General features: G+C 44.8%; 1 protein-coding gene across 2 annotated transcripts; it reads right to left on the reverse strand.

Annotated features, from left to right (window-relative positions):
- Positions 1-4,979: 4,979 nt before the first annotated feature.
- On the reverse strand, positions 4,980-20,665 carry LOC149336216 (uncharacterized). 2 transcript variants are annotated; one of them, XM_089552743.1, is made up of 10 exons: positions 20,479-20,665; positions 18,175-18,285; positions 17,452-17,550; positions 17,260-17,358; positions 16,654-16,752; positions 16,316-16,414; positions 12,974-13,072; positions 12,104-12,199; positions 9,096-9,194; positions 4,980-8,385 (listed from the first exon to the last, which is right to left on the reverse strand). In XM_089552743.1, exons 1-10 carry the CDS (start codon positions 20,488-20,490, stop codon positions 8,272-8,274), a joined length of 927 nt encoding a protein of 308 aa, XP_089408869.1. In that variant the 5' UTR covers positions 20,491-20,665; the 3' UTR covers positions 4,980-8,271. The 2 variants fall into 2 exon arrangements, with proteins under 2 accessions (XP_089408869.1, XP_089408868.1); XM_089552742.1 differs by lacking the exon at positions 20,479-20,665 and having other exon boundaries at positions 18,175-20,444.
- Between the last annotated feature and the right edge of the window lie 399 nt (positions 20,666-21,064).

The raw sequence follows: 21,064 nt of genomic DNA on the forward strand, positions 1-21,064 counted from the left end.
TCTGTCTATAATTTGCACATGTAAACAGAACAGAACATTAGCACATGTAGCTAACACACTCTTGAGAGCTGTCGGTGTATAGGTGTAAAAAAAACTATGGAAGCCTTTAAGCAAACAAGGGAAGGGGAATGAGGGGCTCGTTATAAATATGAAAGAAGCCAACAGCCACAGAAACCAAGGGGCACAGGGGATTTGTTTTTTTTTAATTTATTTATTTTGTGGTGTTGATCAATTTAGAATATTACTGAATATGTTATCGCTTAAAGCTAATTGATTAGAAAAGCAGAAGAAAAAACAACCACATGCCGCCGGTGGGATCCGAACCCACGATCTCCGAATAAGAGGTCGTGGGTTCGGATCCCACCGGCGGCATGTGGTTGTTTTTTCTTCTGCTTTTCTAATCAATTAGCTTTAAGCGATAACATATTCAGTAATATTCTAAATTGATCAACACCACAAAATAAATAAATTAAAAAAAAACAAATCCCCTGTGCCCCTTGGTTTCTGTGGCTGCTGGCTTCTTTCATATGGAAGCCTTTGGGCATCTTATGTGCCTGAGTGGTAACACTGTAGTCTTTGATACACGGATGTGAGTCATGCTTCTTTCACTTTTTTATGAGTGAGCACAGGGCCGTTTGAAACAGTGGGCAGAGGTACTGAGGATTTGTGCGTGAAGGATAAGCAGAGGGGACAAGAAAGGGGGGGGGGGTGAAGTGTTCACCAAGAAAATAAAGGGCTATGCCTGAAGACGAAAAGGTTTAGCTCATCATGCCCGACCAAAATATGTGGTGAACGCAAGAAGACACTTGTCACGCAACTACTAAACTGATTTGGACGAGATTCACTCCACACAAACGGAAAAGCGAGACTGTTGAGAGAGATTTAATGCAGGCTCTCAATCTTTTTTTTTAGAAATTTTATAAATAGATATTGCACTACACTGCTTATCATGCCCTTTTTTTTTTGCACTAGAGGCAGTAAAGCTATAAGAACTTCAGCTAGAATGTTTTGCCTTCGTCTTCTTTCGCTTTCAGAGCTCTGACAAGCGCAGTTCATACAATTTTGAAACACTTCAAAGCAGCAGTTTCAAGAGTAGTATCTATATATTTTTTAATGATGTGCAATTCCAGACTATTTGTGAGTACCTCTGCTGCCACCAGCAACTAGGATTTGGTTTTAGTTTTAACATTCAACAAATCTAACCCAAAGTGGCACTGTGGTTGTTTTGCGTAACATGCCGAAGTTTTGAAAACCGTAGCAGGGCCTGAGTGTAGCCTGAGCAAAAGCTATTCAAGGTTGCCAGCAATGATTCTCTGAGAAAAGAAAACAGTAAGGCAAGTATCTGCACTCCACGGCACACAACTTTTTGTGGCTCTGTTCTCTGATAAGTTATTTGACTTGTTTTCACACCCCTGCAGTATCCATCAGAGAGAGGATTAAAAAAAATTGGCTGGGGTTCAACCCGGCTTACAGAACGGAAGCTCAATGAGCCTCTCATCCTTCACCAACGCACCCTGTCAACATTCTTGATCATAGGAATCATCAGATTCAATCAGCAGTCTACGATACTCAGCCAAAGCACTGGTTCCAGCACGCGATTCCTCCATGGCTATCTGCAAACATGAAGCAACGCTTCGCACTTTTTATTACCTTATCAGATGAACGAGTCACGTGGTTCAGTGCAACTGCGAGGTGAGCATTGAGTGACGTTCAACGCAGTTGCAAAGGCGAGTGAACGCCGCCGGCTCCACGTGCCACAGATGCGCCGAGTCACATGGTATGATGTCACAGCCACACCCCTGCTCTGCCACTTGAAGGTCGTTCTTCGGAGACACATGACCTTGAAGGTTTTGCACAGGAGGAGTAGAGATTCCGCTCTAAACAAATGTGAGGTTACTTTATATAGGCTGGATTTGCCATTGCTATAGCAGGGCACAGTCGGTTTTCTTCAATGCCGGCCTAATTAGTGTGCATGTGTACTAGAAGGTAGTACACTCTGGTTGTACACAGTAGACAAGAACTGGGAAAAGCAAAGCAGACATAATGATTCATAAACTTAATCACTACACCTAGCCTGCTATGGTGGCTCGGTGCCCTTGGCATTTGGCTACTGATACCAAGGTTGCGGGTTCAATCCCGGTTGCAGTGGCCACGTTTCAATGAAGGCGAAATGCAAAAGCGCCCATGTGCAGTGCAATGTCTGCACACGTTAAGAAAGCCGGGTAATCTAAACGAACCCTTTGACCGCCAATTCAAGTCTTGAAAAACGTACAAAAATCGCCAAATTTGTTGGGAATTTTTGGTGAAATTGACTGCCGTCAGGCTTAAAAAATGCTAAAGGCCTAGAAGTGTTTTAGTGCACTACCACTTACAGTGGCTACTCCCCACATTTAGCTGTTGTGTCTGTTTGTCTGAAGCCAGCTTTGTGGCAGACCCAGCTGCCCACTGGATTCTGAGCAACCTGTCCAGGTGTGTGTGTATACACCTGGCAGGTTGTGATGATGTCACAAGGTCACGTTACCTAGGTGGCTGGTGGACGACAAACAATGCGCAACAACGGCCACATAGCGCTAGAGAGCACCTATTTCGGATTTGACCTAATTATGCCAACAGACCATCGTTTTTTACATGGACAACTACAGCCCTCATGTTGAAAATCGCAACCAAATTGCTGGCCATAATTCGTCTTTGGTGGTGGGAGCAACGCAACATCGGGCCCGACGAGTGTGACTCGTCATCAGCGATATTGGTACTACCTCCCATGACGAGTGTAGCTCTGGGTTGGTGGTAAAAGGGCCATTCCGGAGCCCTCCGCTACGGTGTCCCTCATTGGCTAATGCATTGCTTTGGCATGTTAAACCCTTATATTTAAATTTATTCACCACACCAGGTCTGCCTTGCTTTTCACCAATCCTACCTTCTTTGTGTACCCTTAGTGCAATACTCATCAATATGCGAAACACTTGGCAACAAAGCACAAGGCTCCACTTAAAACACCATAACTCTTGGCAGCTGTATCATAAAAAAACTGCTACATATACTGCTAGTCTGCTGCTCTCATCTATAACCTTTATTTATGGTCACAAAGTTACATAAAGCAGCAATCCACATTTGTGAGGCCTGTGATGTTCACTTGATATATGGCGCACAGGTAACTTTTGATGCATTTTTAACACTGCTGATCCCAAGGTTGCGGGCGGAATCTCGGCCGCAGCAACCATGTTTTGACGGAAACGAAATACAAAAACGCTCGTGTGCTATATGATGTCGACACTCGTTACAAGAGCTGCAGGCAGACAAATTAATCCAGAGCCCTTCACTACGGTGTCCCTACATAATGCCCTCAGGCCTTTAAAGAGACACTGAGGAGAAATTGAAGCTGGCTTGTATCGACAGAATACCAGCTCCTGATTACAAAAACGCCACTCATACTGACAACAAAGCTCTTGTAACGTAGAAAAGAGCAAGACAAAATACAGGTATCGCCGCCACAGGCCAAACTTGCAAGTACAAGCGTGATGACGTCATAGGACAAAACAGTGTTGCTAGAACTAATGCTTCTAGAAACACTAGAACAGGAGAAGCCACGAATCACTGAGGCGCAGCTAATGCATGCGCAAATCTCCTTGACGTCGCCAGATGGCGCCACGTATCCGGCAGCTACGCGCTCCCCTGCAGCATCGGGACCAATCAGCGCCTGCTCGCCGGCAGTAGGCGGGCTCCCGGTATTCCGCTAGCGGTAACAAGGTACACGGTATGCTAAAGGTGTCTATTTGCTAGAACTACGTTGACGACTTCGAGAACGGGATCCATCGTAACGCTGGCAAAACGCCGGTGCAAACGTAAACGAAGTGACGGCAGCGACGGCCGCAATAGCCGATAGATGCCTTCAACGTGCTGCCGGCGGTAGCTTTCTTTTCGGCTGCTGCCAGGCCGCACTGCTGTCCGTCAGAAATCACGGAGTCTGCGTTGCGTCATGTGCACGTCATGTTTCACGTCACTTAGTCCTGTGTCGTCATAGGAGAATCCCAAGTTTGAATCAGAGGGGCGAGAAAAACTTTGTCAACGTCGAATCCAAATTTCTTAGAAATAAATGCATCTTTCACTGCCGGCCACGTGGCAACAAAGCCATGAAATGCCAAACTATCGGATTTTGCTGTAAAAAAAATATTAATAGAGCTCTCCTCACTGTCCCTTTAAGGATGAAATAAATGAAATGAAATGTGTTGCTTCGGGACTTTAAATCACACAATTCACAACTGCATTTTTAATGAGTTGAATAACACACTGGATGATATATTAGGACAGGAGGTTTAATGCAATGAGCACAGAGAGACAGCACAAGGTGTTGTCTAAATGAGCATTAGACAGTACTTCAAGAAAGAACATTGATATGACGCGCTGTGCTAAAACGTGCCCAACGTGACTGGCTCTTTTGTGTTTTGTCACCAGCCAAGCAGCCTTTATATAGTTCGTTGTCTGTGAAATAAAGCAGTCCTGCATTTCCTCTCGGACTGGCTCCGTTACTCTGTCACCCGCTACAACAATGGCGACGAAAGGCGCTTCCCCACGTCAATGGAAATGACTGCGGCTATGATGCGTCGGTGGTCATCGCCATGGCTGCGAATTTCGGCTCCCCAAGTTTCGATGAAAACCAAGATAAGTGGGATATTCGCCTGGAAGCATTCATTGAAGCGAATGATATTAAAACAGAGGAGAAGAAAAGGGCCCTCTTGATTTCTGCACTATCAACGAAGACTATAGGTGTGCTTGCCGGTGCCCACAACGTGCCAAAGTGCAACGAGATTGCCGCAAGCTTCAAGTTCTTTACAAGAAACCAGGCTGGAAACGAATTGGTCCGAGATTATGTTGTTGAACTCCGCAAACTTGCTGATGAGTGCAACTTTGGCAGCAGCCTTGAGCATTAGACAGTACATCAAGAAAGAACATGTGTGAAGTGAAGGCAGATGTCACATCAGTACTATTTACAACTGCAAGTTTATTTCCAAGAATGTGCGTATGGTTTCCAACCCACAACTTCAGAGACAAATATCGTAACGCAAGCCCAGTGCCACATCTGAAAACAGCCACTCTTCGGAACACATTCAGCACATGCCTACTGGCTGGACCAACAGAATTGGATGCTGTGGAGAATTTATGGGTGGCTCATTTCCTACTTGTACAATTGTCACATGCACAAACGCCAATCGGAGGACAAAAAGTACTCTATGCATTCTCTAAGTAACAGTCAACTACTTTTCTTCAGACCAGGAGTGCGTCGGCACTGCTCCCATCAACAAGAATGATGTTGCCGCTACTAATACTGCAGACTGGTTGACATGTCTTCGACACACTTGCCAGTGATCCTGTCAAGACTCACATTGGAATCACCCGTTCTGTTGACCATGCTAGTGATTTCACATTCAACGAAATTTTCCAGCAGAAATGCAGTCATGGCCCTTCGACAGCAGCAAGGTACCGTGATGGATGTTACATTGCACAGATGTGAAAGTACTGCCAACAGTTATCGAGCCATTGGTCAGCTGAGCCCCGTGAATTCTACGTTTAAGGCTTCTATAAGTGATCTTCGGGTACCTGTCCTGCGCTGACCACTGTGAACCTTCGCTGCTAATTTCTTGACATTATCATTCTGCCTGTTTGTTTCTTTCCCCACATCTAGCTGGATTTTCCTTCCCTAAGCAGTGATCTTCACTATAAGAGATTGGCAGTTACCTCTTCCACTCTATCCATTTCTTTCTCTTAAATTCAATTGGGGATCACCAACTCATGCTTGTTCTCTAACCCATGTTCCACTCTTTCGTACACTATACCAATAATTTTCCTTCACACCACCTACTGTACAGTCTTCAGTTTCATTTCAAGCTGTTTCGTCAGCTGCCAACATTTGGCCCCTTAAGTGAGTACTGGGAGGATACTGAATGTCTCAAAACACGGTCCCCAAAACTTTCCTGTCTTTCTTTTCTGTTTTATCTGTGCTTGGTTTCATGAAAGAATAGATAGTATAACACTTGTGCGCCTTCCTCAAATATGTTCTGCGTGGCACACGCATTACAAGCGAAGCTTTTAAAGGCACATGCCAACAGTTCCTTGCGCTAGATTGGAGACTGAATTCACAACACATTGCAGCATTGACAAGCAATGCGTTGAAAAGGAAGCTAAAAGTTGAACTGCATCAGCTGCTTCTGCCGAAAGCTGAAGATCTTGCCATACTGGTTCGACAGATGATACTTTTTGACTAAGGCTGAACACGCAAATACAACAAATGCAAAAGATCTTTCCAAGCAACACGGGCAAGCAAACAAAAAAAATTCACCGCAAAGCATAGGCTCTAAGCATAGACTCTAGGCATAAGCATAGCTCTCTCTGGAAACTGCTGCCTAAAATGTACTGTTCACAGCATGCTGACATGCTACCATATGACATACAGCCATTTGCTGTCGTGGCTCAACCTCAAACGGTTGCAGCAATTTCAACAGTTGTATCCGCTTCCTTAGTGCTGACAATGTCCACATTAGCTGCTACAAAGTATATCTGCCAAATAGAATGTTCACTTCTGCATGATTATTCCGAGAAATGTAATTTTTAAATTCTGAGCTGCTGCCTCTTGCAAGCTTAAATTTCATGCAGCATCAACGTGTTTCAGTCTGTGTTGTCTTTAACTGCCCAACAAGGCACATGCGCTTATCAGGCTCGACTAGAAAAATAATTTTAAAATAGGCTAAGGCAAGATGTGGCAATCTGCAGCTCGATGAATTTAGACACTGATGCCAGGTGATGCCTAAAAGACCTATGCTCATCATGTTATTTTTTTTACAGGTTAATAACATAAGAACCGTTGTTGCCAGTATTAAAACCAACCTTCAGTATAAATAACAAGCCAATTATACTTGGTATCGCTTACTGAACAAAAATGCCAAGATTTTTTTGTCTGTGGTTACACAGCCGACCGACATTCAGACTCAAAATTCTTGTTACAACAAAGTAAGTAGCACTTGCTGTGAACTTTACTTAAAGTTAACTAGCACAAAGTAAAACGCAGTATCTGAAAGCTTTGCAAGATTCGAACACACTCTAGCTAGAGGACAAAAGTTGGCATGATGACAACTGCAGATTATGCCATTCCTTGCCACTCAAGCCGAATGAAATATAAGCAAAATACAGAAAGTTGTATAGAACACGGCACATACCAAAGTGCTTTTATAGTGACAGTACAGTATATTGTGCATGCTGTGTCCGTAACATCTGAGCAGGTCACGCAAGTCTAAAGGAGCCCCGACTTCAAACTTTTAACGCGACATTAGAGCGGACGTTTGGAGGAAAAGTTGTGTGCGTTTTCACACTAATTCAGGATTGGTCGAGAGGGTTATGATGTTACAGGTTGAGCTGTGAAATGAAAATGATAGAAAGAGTTAAATTGAGATTACAAGGTCGTAGCATGACTCAAATGTTATTCTGACATGTAAGGTTGTAAAGTAACTTAATTACGCTGAAAAGAACATAGAGATAAAGAGTTGGGAATCAAACCCATGACCTTTGGATTGCGAGTTGGAAACACTAGAAAATGGGGATAAACAATTGGGAATCGAACCCACAACCTTTGAGTTGCGAGTCGGAAACACTAGAAAATAGAGATAAACAATTGGGAACCGAACCCATGACCTTTGGGCTGCGAGTCGGAAACGCTACCCTTAGACCATTGAGGGAGGTTCGTTCATTTGGTTTCAAGGGGATCATGTGCGTCTTGTGGTGTATTACGTGGTCTAGTATGCCTACTTACGCAATGTGTGCAATAAGAAAGAGATATGAATTATGCATGGCAACTGAATTATGAGGACTCCTTTGTCTTAAAACTTTCCGCTGGAACTCCTCTAAATGTTTCGGTAGCTTGACATTGCCTTGATCATCCTGTACCTTGCTCAGGCAAGCAGTAATTAGCCTAATGCACTGCCTTTAATGTGTACCTTATAAACTAGGCTTGTTTAATCACAATCTTCAATCGTAAATTGTGGGCTTTTTTTTCACGACCATTCTGTACAGAGTTGTGAAATCTCCAATACCCCATTTGACTTCTGGGCGCTGCGATTCTTTCATGTGGGAAAAATAAGCACATACCACAAATTTGTAATGATTCTAAGGCAACTATTTTACACAGGCTGCAGAAGTCTTTTAAGGCGGTAAAAAATAAATGGTTCTGCAGCAGAACACCATATTCAGTTTAGCGTTTCACTCCAGCCTGGGCACGAGAGCTTGTCAGGAGGCACGTGTCGAATCTGGAAGGCGGCGTGTTGCAATGTGCTGCCTCAGGTATTCGACGATCTGCATGTTGGATGCCTCGTGGGCTAAGTCGAGCGGAGTCATGCCATCCTGCAAACCAGACACAAGACAAAGCAACAGGGTGAACGGTCACACAAATCACTGACCAAGGCACTAGACAGATGCATGTCACACTGTTCGACAAACCAATCAACTTGTGCTTGCTATGCGCAGTTCTCTAAACGCCATTCCATGACTACATGTCCCAGCAACTAGCTGGCCGGCTAGCTGGTCATAGATGAACTTGTTGAATGAATTACTGGGTTTAATTCATTATAATGCTTGTTGAAGGGGTCACAGGCCCTCCCTAGCGTGATGCGATTCGACTTGCAGTGGTGCAGTTATAAGCTAAGGTGTGACCATCACTGAAACAAGTGTGACCACCACAAGCATTTCAAGTGCTATAAAGACTGGTTCTGGTTTTATGGGGGTTTAACGTCTCAAAGCAACTCAGGCTATGAGGGACGCCGTAGTGAAGGGCTCCGGAAATTTCGGCCACCTGGGGTTTTTTAACGTGCACTGACATCACACAGTACACGGGCCTCTAGAGTTACGCCTCCATCGAAATGTGACCGCCACGGCCGGGATCGAACCCGCGTGTTTCGAGTCAGCAGCCAAGCACCATAACCAATGAACCATCGTGGTGGCCTTGCTATAAAGAGACCACGATGAAAGGCACCTCTGTGCTTGATGTTCCACTGAAGCATGCCTCGACATACAAAAGCAAAGTCTCTGGAAAAACATGCGGGATGCCAACTTGCCTGGTTCTTCAACTGTGGGTCTGCTCCTGCAGCCAACAGCAGTTTGGTGATGCTCAGGTGATCAAAGAGGGCTGCTGCGTGAAGGGCACTCTCACCATTCTGGAAAGGAGGGAGATCAGAGAAAAAGCAGCAAAGGCATCACTCTGGGGCACTCTGGCAAGGCTGTCATTCGTTGTAAAGTAAGTGTACACACAATGCCAGTCTTGTTTAGAGGGCTTGATTACTTTGCTCCTCAGCAAACAAAGCGACGTCTTGCCCCAGCTTTTCAACTGCAGCGTAATCTCCAACGTGTAAGTGGATGCAACTGAACGGAATTGCAGACCACATGAACATATAAGCACTTCACAGCGGACCCACCGGATTCAGCCCGATTTCCCTTTGTGTGTGCTGTACTGTGCAACTTGAGTGCTCTACGAAAAAACGACAATTTCACAAGACCTCCCCCACAATTGAGAAGCGCACTTAGTTTCAACCCAAAAATGGTGCCGCAGTACTTGGTTACTCAGGGTCTATTTTATTTAGTAGGGTGAGCGGATACTGAAATTTTCGATTATGAATATAAAGAAAAAATGGCTTCAAATATGGACTCTCAATATCGAATATCTGTTCAGTATAGAAAAAAGAAACTTTGGTCGATTTGCACAGTTAGGCCAAATGCGAATTAGATGCGCTAGAAGTTCGGTTTTCACTTCGGTTCCGGAGTTCAGATTCAGTGTTCACAGATGGCAGTTGTTCAGATAGCGATATTTGGTTTGGTTTGGTTTGGTTTATGGGGTTTAACGTCCCAAAGCGACTAAGGCTATGAGAGACGCCGTAGTGGAGGGCTCCGGAAATTTCGACCACCCGCGGTTCTTCAACGTGCACTGACATCGCACAGTACACGGGCCTCTAGAATTTCTCCTCCAAAGAAATTCAACCGCCGCGGCCGGAGTCGAACCCGCATCTTTCGGGTCAGCAGCCGAGCACCATAACCACTGAGCCACCGCAGCGGCAGATAGCGATATTTGGTTAATGTCCATATATGCGGAATTGGGCGTTCTCTCCATTCATAGATCCCTGGGAGTCTTCCTACCACTCCTGGCACAGTAGTGCAGGGGCCAAGTTAAGATGCGTCACTGCCCTTCTATGGTAGGTGCTGTCATCGGCCATTTTATCTGCTGTGCCCCTTCTGAACTCTCGCAAACACACAGGTGGCTTCACTTTAGGATTACAGTTCAAACAAGATGTGAACAGATGTCTCACTTGCACTCTTCTACTGCTTGCTATGTTAACTGCAACAAAACTTAACCTTAAATTAGCAAAACTCCAAAGCACTTGTGCCTTTCAAGTGGCATCTGTGAGGATGAAAGAATGCTCTAACAGCCAAGGCACAAGCTAGGGCTTGCTGATATATCATGGTCACTGATGTGCTGCAAATTCAGGAGAAAAAAATCAATAAAAACAAAAGTGAGAATGTGAGAAATGCAAAAAAAAAAAAAACTTGATTCAGCCATTTTTTTTTTCAGCAGGACCTTAGCTTTGCAATTTGTCTCATAAATAACGTGGCAACGCTACTTGCCACGGGAGACAAATGCTCTCATCTGCTATTATTTTCGTGGGAAATAAACTATGCAGGAAAAAAAATGAAGACCCTGAAATCTGGATTTTTTACAGCAATAAGCGTATATGCAACCTCACCTGAGTTAACAGCGCCAGCGTTGCTATAACTATTGTAGGTACTAACTAAAAACTCTTATTTATATTAGTTTCCTGATGGCTGTTGGTTATAACCATGGAATTTCTCAACATTACCTAGAGGGAAAAGACGTCCTGCAACATTTAACCCACCTTGAAGAGATACGCTTTGTATTTGATTTGGCTATTGTTGGGCAGAAAAATATGATTTGCGTGAACTCAACATAACTTTTCTCAAAGAAATGCTGTGATAATTGCTATACTAACCTAACCCCAACATTCATTAAGGTTAAATTTATTAAATTAGAAAGAAAGACAACACAAAAATAAAAGCCCAGGTGGTCTAAATTAATCTGGAACCATCCAAAATGTTGTCTCTCAAAGCCCATGTGTTGCTTCAGGACGTTAAAGCCCACAATTTACAGTTTAATTCAATAAAAAATATTTCACCTGAGCACAACAGAGAGCATTGCGGTGCAGCTTTGACTCTCCAGCGCAATCCACGTTTTCTACTACTAGGCAGCAACAACAACAATAACTACCGCTACTACTACTACTACTACTACTACTACTACTACTACTAACCAAAACCAAATATGAGGTGTTGACTTCTCAGCCATCCCGCGGCCGATGAAGTGATGTCAAGGTACTTTTGAGAAACTCTATGGCCTGTAACAGCTATGTGGGCTGGGAACTGGGCGCTAGAAATACATGGCCATCCAAAGCCATGCACTTCAATGTGGGTTTGGCAGAGAGTGCTCTCATGGGCAGGTGCAATGCCGCTAGTATTACTACCAGTTTTTTGTCCACCGTCGCGGTGGCTCAGTGTTATGGCGCTTGGCTGCTGACCTGAAAGACACACGTTTGATCCCGGCCACGGTGGTCACATTTTGATGGAGGCGAAATTCTAGAGGCCCGTGCACTGTGCGATGTCAGTGTACGTTAAAGAACCACAGGTGGTCGAAATTTCCGGAGTCCTCCACTACAGCGTCTCTCATAGCCTTAGTCGCTTTGGGACGTTAAACCGCAATAAACCAAACCAGTTCTTTGTCCTTGCTGGGATTTCCCTATATTTTTAGACAACCCATTTCTCTCCAACTGCTGACCCGGTACATGAAGCCCGATTCTGACCTCCTTAATTCTGGAAAACGTTAAGCCTTCCGAAGATGAGACCTCATGTATGGGGGATCTACAGGTAGAGCTCCCACTGCAGTGGTGTCTATTAGATCCCCTCTAAAAAAAAAAAAAAAAACAGGGCAGTAGGAAAGAAAAACAGCAGTGCACGAGAAGGTGAAGTGCACCTGAGGATCAGTTAACCTTCAGCAACAACGTACCCTTAGGAGGCCTAATGAGGCACCACGCTTGACGAGGATTTCAACCAGGCCGGCATAGCCTTTGTGCGCTGCCTTGAAAAGTGGCGTAGCACCATCCTGGGAGGAAAGAAATGAAACAGCAAGCATTAGCTATCGAGCCATGTATGAGAAAAACTTTTCCGGAACAATTTATAGTTAACTGAGCCGGAAGTAAGGGGGAGGAGGAGAACCAAACTTTATTAAAGGTGCACTGAAGAGGAAACTGAACTCGTCTTTTTGCCACGGGGACTCAATCCACACGTTCCGAGCATTCTTAAAAACTTCGATTTATTGCCCTGTGTGGCTGATTTTCCTAATTAAATCGAATTAACGTCTGGCTCCCGCCTTTTTTTTTAAATTCTCCCTCGTACGGTGGGCGGAGTCGACCAACGCGTGGAGTGCCTTGCAGCCAGCTCCGTGGAGGCTTTGCTTTCGCTTTATTTTGTTTTTTAGGTTTCCGTGAATAAATAGTTTTGTTCGCAGATAATATAGCCGCAAAATAAGCCCGCAGAAATAAAAATATGCGCGGACTATTTGCTTCTACGGACTACTACGTATTGCTCCGCCGATGGCAGAGCGGCAAGCCGTCGCGGGACTGGCTGAAAGGCACTCCACGCGTTAGTCGACTCCGCCCACCGTACGAGGGAGAATTAAAAAAAAAAAAGGCGGGAGCCGGATGTTAATTCGATTTAATTAGGGAAATCGGCCACACAGGGCAATAAATCGAAGTTTCTAAGGATGCTGGGAACGTGTAATTCGAGTTCCCGCGGCAAAAAGACAAGTTCAGATTCCTCTTCAGTGCACCTTTAAAAGGACGCTGGTTGAAGGTTGAAGGCTCTTGTCGTAACTTACGTGTCGTGTGGAGTCGACCTCAGCACCATGTGCAAGCAGTTCGGCGACTACAGCAGTGTGACCCATCTGGGACGCAATCCACAACGCAGTGGCACCATCCTAAGAAATGAGAGAAGCAAAGAATTGGGCAACGTGCAGTTGTTATCTGAAAGCATGATCAAAATTTTTGGAGGCACTGCAAGCAAAATACTGCTATAAATCCCAAAAACAATCACATAAGGAATAAACTTGGAGAAAAATATTTGACTACTTCAATCACCTTCGTACAGCTATGGTGTATATCAGGAAGAAAGCTAGGGAAAATCATCTGACTGCCCGTCACTCTCCAAAAAGCACGTGGCATGTGACATAGTGCACAGATGACTACATGAAACCTAAAGATATCTGTCTAGATTAACTGAGCCACTCTGCGAGTTAATTAAAATCTGAATGTGAAACAGCACTGGCAGTGCCACAGCGATAAAAATATAGTGAGCAAACAGCTGGCTCTCAATAAAAATGAAGAGCATGCAAGTCTCAAAAACTTGCACCTGAGCACAGCACTAAGTAGGAATTTGGTAAATGTTAGATATAATAAAATAAAAATAAAAGCATATGCATGAACACACGTTTTTACAGCCCAAATAGAGAGCAATACAGCATAAATCAAGAAGTTGTGTTGACAACTCCTAACCTTTTTTGAAGAAGTATAGACACAAAATATTCGGTTGCATGTTTTTTTCTTTGTAACGATGACTAAGGTATTAGTAAACATAGATCACCACAATCAATCACCACTCAATAATTTCTAATTGAATTTTACCCTCTTGCTGGTCGTAGGGGAATACCACGTGGTGATCCATGTATACTAACTTCTTAGGCATCATCACAAAGAAAAAAACACCCAACCGAAAATCAGTACCTATAGGTGACCTTTACGAAATTGACGCCATTATGACAGCGCTGCAAACTAGTCCGAGAAGTTCTGTCTCGATTACGTGTGTTCGCCAGCACACTCAGTGGTTGTTGTCAGAGTTTCGATGTAAAAAATAGTAAACATAGTAAACATAGATCACCACAATCAATCACCACTCAATAATTTCTAACTGAATTTTACCCTCCTGCTGGTCGTACGGAAATACCACGTGGTGATCCATGAATACTAACTTCTAAGGCATCTTTACAAAGAAAAAAACACCCAACCGAAAATCAGTATCTATAGGTGACTTTTATGAAATTGACGCCACGTTATGACAGCACCGCGAACTAGTTCGAGAAGTTCTGTCTCGACTGCATGTGTTCGTCAGCACACTCAGCAGTTGTTGTCAGAGTACTGATGTAAAAATAGGCATATCTTAGGAGCTCTGTTACAGAGATGTTTGCAAGGTGACAAGATGAAAGAAGCGGTAAGTCTGTTACAGAGACGTTTGCAAGGTGACGAGATGAAAGAAGCGGTAAGTGTCACTGCGCGAATTTGCGTGTGCCAGCCATACAGAGAGAGCACCGGGAGAGGAATTCTGCGTGCTCTGTAGTGCAGCACTTGCAGGGCCACAACAGCGCGTTCTTATAAGGCACTGAGCCTCTATTACTAAAGAGGTGATCTGCGTGGTACTATGCAAATATGAGGCATGATTTGATTAACAACCCTTGCTGAACACATACTACTAATGAGAGCAAGAGGAGTTTTGTGCAGATGATGTACATATGATGCATATGATGTGCATGAGAAAGTAGCCGGAAAGGGCTCGCCAACTTTCGTGCATTATTGTCGCTTCTCTGCTGCGTGCAGAATTGTATTATTTGGCTCAGTTGTTCATGACAACACAATACAGTGATTGAGCGAGTTCATATGCTCTCCTCGAAAGCTGTTTCAGAGCCTGTTTAAGGAATTATAATGTGTGTTGTGTTGGCTTTAATGGCACATAGGCAACTAAGGCCATCATATTAAGGAATTATACGACAGATGTGCAAGTATCATAACCAGAACACTTGTATCAGGTTGCACCTGTTTCAAATTGAGATCTGAATTACGATACTAGAAAATTTTGAGCTAAAGATTACACAAGCACTGGAAGTAGAAACACTGCTCCAGTTTTCGACAGCAAGTAGAATGGCCATCAGCACAGCAATAAGACTAAAGAAGGAAAGGACGATATATATTCTTTGTTTTTCCTGAGAATATGACTCCATGTATGACAGGTGTTCACAATCCCTTGAACCCTGGAAACATACCTGTTTCAGCAGCTGCTCTACTTGGCAGCCCAACACTGGATCAGTCCTTAGGCATTATAGGGAGTATTCACACGACATCACAGGCAACATTTTGTAGTCCAGCAGTGCATGCCAGAGCAGGAGGCTATAATCCCTTTAAGCCTGATGGCAGCCTTTTGTAGTGCTCCATAGACAACTAATCGGCGGCCACTGTGACGTACATGAGGGCTACATTTTTATTAAACACAATGACCACTTTATACTCCATCGCAAAGCCACTTTACAACAAACTTTACAACGAGACCTGTAGGAGCAGGTTAATAAAGGCGGCTAACATACATCTGTGGTGCAGGCTTGCAATGACACTAAATTCACAGGAATGCACATTTTCCACGGCTTACGACGTGGTGCTAGGCCAAGTTCAGAGGACGCGTGTTGTACCATTCAGAGGATGGCTGTCGGCGGATGTCGCAAAAAACCGCTGTTTACTATGCCGGACACCTTCAATTCAAATTATGGGCATGAGTGCAATTTAATGAAGTTCCTGAAACAGGAAACATCTCAGCTTATGTGTTAGAGTGAGACACAAGGTAATCGGAGGCCTATCCTCGAGGTCATTGACTCTATTCGTCACGTTTGCCGTGTGAAGCACAAATCCTTGTCCACCGAGCCTCGGCTGGTACCACATACACAGCAAACATGCTCGCAGCGTGTAGGCGAAAAAAATTCTCACGCAGGCAGTTCTGCGTCTCTCCAACATACGACCACAGTGGTTCTGCAAACGTGCAGCCCAAGTGTGTATTCTGTGCCACTGACAGCTTCATAGACCTCCAACGCTTGTCGGACTGTCTGGGACTTGCAAGAGTCCGGCATCAGCACAAGCTACAGCAAGTGTGCACCTTTAAAAAAAATTTACCCTGCAGGCAACACACGTAACACTTTACTCTCCTTGTAGAATTTTGTAGTGAATGCCGGCCTGCAGGATCACTATTGGTGACTGTAAATATAAAGGTGTAGCACCCCACCTTTGCATTCACTTTTTCCCATTCCTCATCTAGTCCACAAGCCATATTACAGCAATATAAAGATTCATTCATTCCTTCTGCGCATATTATGGTGCGTGTTCTCCAAAGAAGTATGCGAAATTTGTACCGTGCGTTTCACGTTGATGTCAGCACCAAGTGAGATGAGATGGGAGACGAGCTTCAAATGTCCGTTTTGAGCAGCAACAAAAAGAGGTGTGGCACGATCCTGCAAGGAAAGCCACCAATAATGATTCATCAAGGCAGGTTGGAGAGAGGTGCAAACATATTGCACTGGAAATGCAATTTTACAAAAATAGGAACACTAAAGTATTTTGTTAAACTGGGAATTTCATTGCATTAGTTACCTTACTGTAAATATCCAGACACTTAAAATCCTGATTTAGCTTTGAAATGGTTGGTACCACAAATCTCTGAAACAGGGAACAAGATAGAAAAAACACTCACCGACATTTGTGTATGTATGCTTGCACCAGCTTTGACTAGCTCTTCGACGACGTCAAGATGATTGCACTGACAGGCAACCAGCAGTGGTGTACCTCCATCCTACAAAACATAACAAAAACAATCAAGCACCGAACCTTCCATTCGGTTGTTAGTAAATGTCACGAACTGACAAGGTACCACAACACGAATCTGAACTGATGTTTCTGCACCTTGTATCTGGTACTATTGGGGATGCAGCGGGAGCCAGAGCAACGGAAAACTGTGTTGCAACGCCATCTACAGGTGGCATCTGGGATCGAGACAGCCAATGTGCGACCTTTATTACCAGCAGGCATGTCACTTGGCTCGTTTCAATGTTTCCTGCTTTAGCTCGCCAAAATGCCGCAGTTTTCCGTTGCTCCCGCTCCCGCCGTGTGGAGTATACCACTTATGTTCCCGATAGTACAAACAAGTTTCAAAACAAAAACCTGCAACTTAGTAAACACTAAGGCTACAACTTGGGCAAATAATGACATGGTCTCCCAAATGCTTAATGAATAGAGCAACAATCAGCCATCTGTTTTAGACAGGAAGTCTGATGGTGTTTGAATCCTCACAAAAACTCACCACGCTTGCAGCGTCGACAGGGGCATAATGCTCTAAAAGCAACTTGACAATGTCTAGATAGCCACCTTGTGCAGCAAAGAACAGGGCTGTGGTTCCAGTCTGCAGGAAGTAGAAGCAACATGTGAAGTTGACGTGCTTTTCAAAGATTCTGGAGTGAAGAAGGGGTGATCATGGTGTCACCAAAACACTTACAACTCTCTTTGCTGCTGGGTTGGCTCCCTGTTCGAGCAACTCTTTGGCACATTCGAAGTTGTTGTTCGCGCAGGCAAGAATCAAGGCAGTCGTTCCTTCCTGAAGAGAAGCAAATACGACGGGTGAAAAATGTTTTCGCCCAGTGCTGACGATATATCCACAATATCGAACACAACAACACATCCGTAAGTATACATGCTGCGCTGAGGGGCCTGCGCATTGTGTCGATTACAATTTATAGAGTCGGCGGAAAGGCACGCATCAGCAAGACTTCGGAACGGAACAAGCTATAAATACGTATTAACACTGAATTCGTACGCGTACCGCAGCGCGCAGTACCTCTCCGGAATAATTCGCTGCTTCATAAAAAGCGCTCACGCGATAACCAGGCCGTTTCATTTCAGGTTCTGAAAGGAGACCAGCCACAGAATCCTGTTTGCGTATGGATTCCAAGAGGATGCAACTGGTCTGCTTTCATCGCTAACTGCAAGACGCTTAATCACTAACGCATATTAAAAGACTGCTGCTTCTTCGGAGAGTGATGGCTATCCGGGCAACGATCCTGGCAGTATATAAACTAGTACACTATATAGTGATAGCCAGTGACGGCTCGAGAACGCGACATCAAGAAAGAGGGAGAGAGAGAAAGTGGCAATGTCGCAGCTCTCGTGGTTCTGCCACACGGTCTCGCATATTCGCATTTCAGCACCAACGAATGCTCACCTGATCCTTACAGTCGACATACACCTTGCCGCTGTCAAGCACGCTCACCAGAAGAGGCAGGTTGCCTTGGAGCGCTGCCAAGTGCAGGAGTTGCGCCGATGGCGTTTCCTTCTGTGAAGAGAAGTACGTAAAGTTCGTGCCAGCGAAACCCTGGAAAGGCATCTTCATTGGAGACGCTGTTTGTGAATGTCCCCCGTCGCCGCGTCACACTGGTCACTAGCGGCTAGTGGTAACTTGGCGCGACGCGATGACGGCTGAGGACGGCGAGGCTCGCTGGACGGCGGTTCGCGGACGTCCGTACGTCACACGACGACGGGTTAATTTCCGGGCGAACCCGGCAGTAGCTCATGGCGAACGGACCCGGTTATTTCGGTACCAACGTTCGCTGGGAGGACACGCGATGGCGGCTCTAATGAAGGACCCTGCTTTTTTGTGTGTCTCCTTTTCGGAGCACATATGGGGATTGCCGAACGAACGTCAGCGCTCACAAGGAACGCTAAAAAGTAAAAATCTAGCGCGCAAGCAAACATCGGAAGTAGCAATATGTCATGTGACGCACTGGAAGTGACCTCAGCGAGAGGACGCTGCCATTTTCAGCGCGGAGGGGAGGGCGGCGTGAAAGGGAGCCGCCAGGTGGGACTTTTTTCGGTTCTTTACTGTTTGCTCTCACTAGCAAAAGTAGCCGTCGGTAATTTCCTGTTCCACGTAAAAAAAAAAAAATTAAATAAATAAAGCGTTCGGAGCTAGATGCATGAGGTAAATGACACTTATCCACGGAGTGTGTCCTTTAGCGACGAAGCCCATTGCATTTCTGGCAAAGTTTTCGCGAACAGTGTTTACGCAGCACAGGAAATTAGCTTAGCGTTTTCACACACGAGCGCCACTGTTTCTCACTCAAGCGTGCTGGCATATAATTACTGGCATCGAAGTAAAACAAACACAAGATAACATGCATGTACTGCAGGCTAAGCTTTGCAGCATTACAGCGTTGTCTGTGGTAAAGTATCCTTGTAAGGAGCCCAAAAAAAGCAAAAGCCGCAACGCATTTTCTGACGCCAACGACACCGAAGAGCACGCTTGCTCATTTACAGCGTTCTTGCGGCGCTATGCAAACGACGGTGTGAGCCACAATACTGATTTTTTTTGCAACATACGTTTGCATGAAAGCACGAACATGAAAATATATTCCTACAGAAAAAATATACAAAAACGAAAGTAAGGAAAGCTGACATTGAGAGGACGGCGTGCCCTTGGATGGGAACGGTGCCTTATATGTAAGCTTGCATTAGAAATGTACAAGTTTTCATTGTGCAAGCAATATTATGTTTAATGGATAGGTTAAAATCTTCCCATTTTGTACTTATTCACTCCCTTATAAAGCGCTAGTATATGTAATCTAGGGAATAATGTACACTCCACAGGTTGGAAGTGCACACAAATGTAACAACTGTTGATTCATAGCAGATATCTAGCAAGCCCGAAGGCATTAGGCTATAAGTTCTACCGATGACGCATGCAAAGAGGGAGCATATGCCGTTATACATTTTAGTCAAGAAAAAAAAAAAAACTTAATAGGAAATTTTAAATATAGAACCTGTCGGAAGCACAAGAGTTCTAATAGATTTCCATTTGGTTTCAAATGAGTTTTCGGAGCATCTATTCACCTTTCTTTATTTCTTGCGAACCTGCCTTCAGAAAAAACAAAACAAAAAACGCCTGATTCACATATCGTGTTAAAACCACTTCCCTCAGTCGATAGGAAGCTGTGATGCTACTGCTCGCTTGCCGTTGAGGTCCTAATATAATATATGTCCAAACGCAAAAGCGACCGCACTTAGAACAAACAACTACTTATAAAGTAAGTGGCCTTCTTGTAATGTTTTCAAGTGCTAACGACGCAACCCACGTCAGAAATTGACAGCCCGAACATTTGCGTCTAAACTGGACCTGGCAAATAAAATTAGTTATGCAAGCACTGTATGCAAGGTTAACCTTGCGGTCAACTTCACCGGTAACCGTTTTGAACAAAGCAAATAAACTCCAGAGGTACTGCTAGCCCCCGTTTAACAAATTTTAGAACTACATGTTTTGCGCCCTATACAGGTAGCGGTTGTTGCTCACTGCGTCAAAGTTACGCTTGTTCTACCAGTAACGCCAAGCAAAGTGTGAACCACAAGTGAACCACGTAATAACGTAATCATAAACTAATTCATTTCACCTTCAGGACAACGTCGTGCATTGACGAGAACACGCTCGAGAATTGAAATGCGCAGCGTCATCGGTTCAACACGCACGCGTACGCACCTTAAGCGACATGTTCGGTTCCGACTGGCTCGAGGCAGCAGCTCTGAAACACGCTCGGAATTCGAGGCCGACAGGCGCTGTCAGGAACGTCGGGAAAGGATCATCTCCCTCCTCTTCAAAGGCACTGAGAGCCCATGTTGTTGCGATGTCAAAGCACAGCCATTTGGAAAACAGCAGACGAGTCGGCGACAGCGCCACCGCGCGTCGATTTTTTTCGACACGCGCGCGCAGCGCGCTCGGATGAAGAGGAGGCGCTGCGATCGCTTTCACGTTGCCACGGCGACAATCTCACAAGCAGGCAAAACGAGCGAAAACGCCGCGTTGGCTGCGTCGACTGCTGTCGTCCGTTTCCGGCCTCAGCGCTCGCGGCCTGGGGGGTTTCTTCGCGATGATGAATGCCTAGCGCCGTTTGCGAGCGTAATGCGACCGCCAGAGCGGGTCACTTGACACTGTGAAATGGAACGGGAGTTCCCCAAAGAATCGTCGTGCGGCTCTAAGCGGCATTCGCAGTGAGATTTGCTTGCAGCGAAAACATTTCCGAGCGACTGAAAATACGTAATGAGTTACTACGGTGAGCAGGTTCTTT

This window comes from Amblyomma mixtum, chromosome 7, assembly GCF_055824585.1.
Source record: "Amblyomma mixtum isolate Tamu chromosome 7, ASM5582458v1, whole genome shotgun sequence".
In the NCBI taxonomy this organism is placed as follows: Eukaryota; Metazoa; Arthropoda; class Arachnida; order Ixodida; family Ixodidae; genus Amblyomma; species Amblyomma mixtum.

What these genes read in the sequence shown, in the direction of transcription:
- LOC149336216 (XM_089552742.1), bottom strand. Translation starts at nt 18,342, where the DNA reads ATGAAGATGCCTTTCCAGGGTTTCGCTGGCACGAACTTTACGTACTTC. An exon ending in ACATCAACGTGAAACGCACG is followed by an intron (nt 13,073 to 16,315) that starts GTACAAATTTCG and finishes CTCATTTCTTAG; the next exon opens with GATGGTGCCACTGCGTTGTG. An exon ending in AGGTCGACTCCACACGACAC is followed by an intron (nt 12,200 to 12,973) that starts GTAAGTTACGAC and finishes CTTTCCTCCCAG; the next exon opens with GATGGTGCTACGCCACTTTT.